The sequence below is a fragment of the Capsicum annuum genome, chromosome 6 (genome assembly GCF_002878395.1).
Source record: "Capsicum annuum cultivar UCD-10X-F1 chromosome 6, UCD10Xv1.1, whole genome shotgun sequence".
Lineage (NCBI taxonomy): Eukaryota > Viridiplantae > Streptophyta > Magnoliopsida > Solanales > Solanaceae > Capsicum > Capsicum annuum.
Window position 1 is genome coordinate 64723767 of NC_061116.1, and position 3432 is coordinate 64727198.

A 3432-nucleotide genomic window follows, 5' to 3' on the forward strand; every position below is an offset into this window, starting at 1 on the left:
GAATTTATTTATCGGGAGTAGAAAGAAATACTGACGTCGGGGGGGCAGGAGGGCGGGGGATGTTTGCAAGGATAGGGACGGATTTGATGGAGGAGGAGGAAGAGCAGGGCAAGGGGTAAGGGGGGAGGGGGGCAGGAGGGGCTAAAGAAGAAAGCAAATGGGATGTCTTTTATATTTTTTAAAATATATATATATATATATATATATGAATTACAAAAAAAAAATTATTTACGTGGCTCTGAAGTGGCAGTGATGCGGCGCTGACGTGTGCGCGCGTGTAACGCATTCTCCATTGTGAGAGTGGTATTACATCTTTAAGGGTTAAACTAATACACTTTAAAGATGTTAAAAGGGGTAAATAAATGTATGTTAAGTTAAAGATCTAAAATGAGTTGTGACGACAAGTTCGGAGGAAAATGATATCTTTTCTCATAATAAAATTGAAGCATCTCGATCTGAGCAATAACAACTCTAAGCTTAGAATAAACCTTACCAGCAAGAGGACCCAAAATGAGACTACAAAGTGAATCTCTAGCAATCTTAATATTCAAAAAAGACTCCAATATATGTATCTTGCAATCCGCAATCACAATCCTAATCTTCGTCGCATTCTCTATAGCAAATTTCGTCTTTTCTCCTTTCCCCAATAATCTACCAATAGCTCGAGGTAAATGCTCCTAGTACGTAATTGGGTCTATAGGCCCTATAGGTTTTGCTAACTATTTTATTATTTGCTCACTGAGAACTACTTTTAACAACATAACCTTTGTAGTAAAATAGCAGCACCCAACACTAGCACAAGTTTAATATGTAATAATAATACTAATGCCTATCAGATGTACTTTATAGAAGACATTTCAAATTTCCTTGTATACGCAGGTTAAGTAAAATAATTGCCCAAGAAAAGTTGCACCAATACCTGCGAAATATTTCTGGCAGAGAACTTGACTAATTTATGAAGTTTACTTAGTTGTCATTCATAAGGCTTGCAGTACTTGTCTCATTTGTACTAATTGAATTTGTAGCCATAATGAAAAATGTAGCAGGAAGCCATTTTGTAAAATTGAGTACAAATACTAACTTAGTATGTTGTAAAAAGGAAGGATACGGAAACGAGGAAGAGACAGAGTTGTACTATAAGAGTAAAAAAAACTCAAGCATTAATGTAATATTTACTAAGACCATTGAGAGCACTAAGCTGCAGACACCAAAACCCTTTTACCAATTCTCTAATTTTCCATGGCCTGATTCCGTAACCAAAATGTTCCCTGACTACCACACCGTGCTGGAGTCCATTGAATCGTATGCAAGTCACTTTGATTTGCTCACACACATTCAATTCAATAAAAAGTGTTGAACCTCAGCTATGAACCCGGGCACTTTGAGACGGACGTAATTAGTTGGAACGGAGAATGGATGTCTAAAGGGAAATGGAACGTCACTGTACAAGACACTACAACCCTATCCATAAAGGTAACCAACAAAATCATTTACTCATACATATCCACCTCATCACAGCCAACTTAGGATTTTAGTCCAAGAACTATAATTTCAAAACTATAATTTCAGGATAATTTAGTCTAGTTTAGTCCGCGGCTCCGCATATCATACGAATATTTCTTAGAACCGAACCCAGGATCTTGTAGTATTTACAATTGAAATGCTCACGCAGAAGATAAGATTTACTCCATCTTAATCAGTGAACTTCATATATTGGAGGGAGAATAGTACCTCAACAAAATTGTTTATTTATCAGTGACATCGGATTTCTGCATCCATATTTTAAAAATTTATGGATTTTTATAACGACGCTTTATTGAGTCCATCCATCATATATTTATAGATATTGAAGAAACTTATTATATAGTATATGTAAGTATGAAATTTGGGTGAAAGCTATTAAATTCACCTGCGCCCATAACCAAGCATTAAATTACACTCAAATCTCACATATCTATACTATACCTTGTTGGACTTCTTGTCCCTGTCCTATTTCTGTATCAAGCAGTAATATAAAGGAAATGATTTAAGATATGTATATTAAAAAATTATATACTATTAGTGAAATATAACCTATTACAGATTAGCAGTGAATGTGTAATAGGCCCTGAAGCTTTTGAAGGCAAAGTAATCCATTCAATGGATTATTCAAAGATGGACTCCGCAACTGCAACCAACTTTGTCAAAGGAAAATATGTGGCCATTGTTGGATTCCCAAAATCAGGATTGGACATTGCCATGGAGTGCTCCACGGTAAATAGTATGCTACTGGAACCCTAAACTTATCCACTACTGAGATGCTAACTACGTTTGATCTTCTATGAACTTATCAATTTTGTAGGGGTTGAACGTCCATGCACTGTTGTAATCAGGACACCACATTGGAACGTTCCTGATTACTTCCCGTGGGGATTCCCTATGGATAAACTCTATTTAAATAGATTCTCAGAACTTATGGTGCATAAACCTGGTGAAGGCCTTCTTTTGTATCTCATGGCTACAATTCTCTCACCTCTGGTAATTACAGACTAAACTCATAAAAAAATGACGCGTGAGCACATCCCTGCAGTATTAATCGAGTCAACTCATTTTTTACAGAGGCGGGGCTTCTCAAAGTTTGTGGAAAGCCATATAAAACACAAGCTCAAGCTCTCAAAACATGGGATGGTGCCAGATCATAGTTTCTTAAATGAATTGAGTGCGTGTTTAGTTTCTACAGTGCCTGAGGGATTCTACGACAGAGTAGAGGAAGGATGTCTCAAGCTCAATAAAGCTAAGAAATTTGGTTTCTCAAAAGAGTGTATCGTGTTTGAAGGTCGGGCGGAACCGATTAAATCAGACTTGGTCATACTGGCTACCGACTTCAAGGGAATATACAAGCTCACACACATTTTTGAATCACCAAAATATCAGGAATTCATAGCAGGCTCAAATGATTCTGCTGCAGTCCCGAGTAAATAAATGAGATGCACCAAAACTATGTATTTAATGTGAAAATGATGATATTCTGGATTGCTATTATCAGGGAATGCATCCATCACCAAATTCTACAACTGGCAATAATTGGATTCTCAGAATGCATAGCTAATCTATACACTTCAGAAATAAGGTGCTGATGGTTGGCAGAGCTTCTTGATATAAAATTCAAGCTACCTAGCACGAAGGTGATGGAGAAAGACAAAGCAGAATGGGATAAATACAAGAACAGATACTCGAAAACGTATTATAGGAGATCATGCATTGGTGCATTGCATATTTGGCACAACGACCAACTCTGCAAGGACATGGGATGGAATCCTAAGAGGAAAAGGGTCTTTGGGCTGAGTGTTTCGAACCTTATGGACCAACGGACTGTGCAAGCCCAATATAAGATCAGCACCCAAGTTTCTCATCCCAGTCTTTCCCTTTGTTTTTTAGTTCTTCCCAGGTTTC

General features: G+C 37.4%; 1 protein-coding gene across 1 annotated transcript; it reads left to right on the forward strand.

The window, feature by feature from the left end:
• Positions 1-2154: 2154 nt before the first annotated feature.
• LOC107874328 (probable flavin-containing monooxygenase 1) lies at positions 2155-2961 on the forward strand. Its single transcript, XM_047414390.1, has 3 exons — positions 2155-2260; positions 2342-2517; positions 2599-2961. Exons 1-3 carry the CDS (start codon positions 2155-2157, stop codon positions 2959-2961), a joined length of 645 nt encoding a protein of 214 aa, XP_047270346.1.
• The last annotated feature ends 471 nt before the right edge of the window (positions 2962-3432 follow it).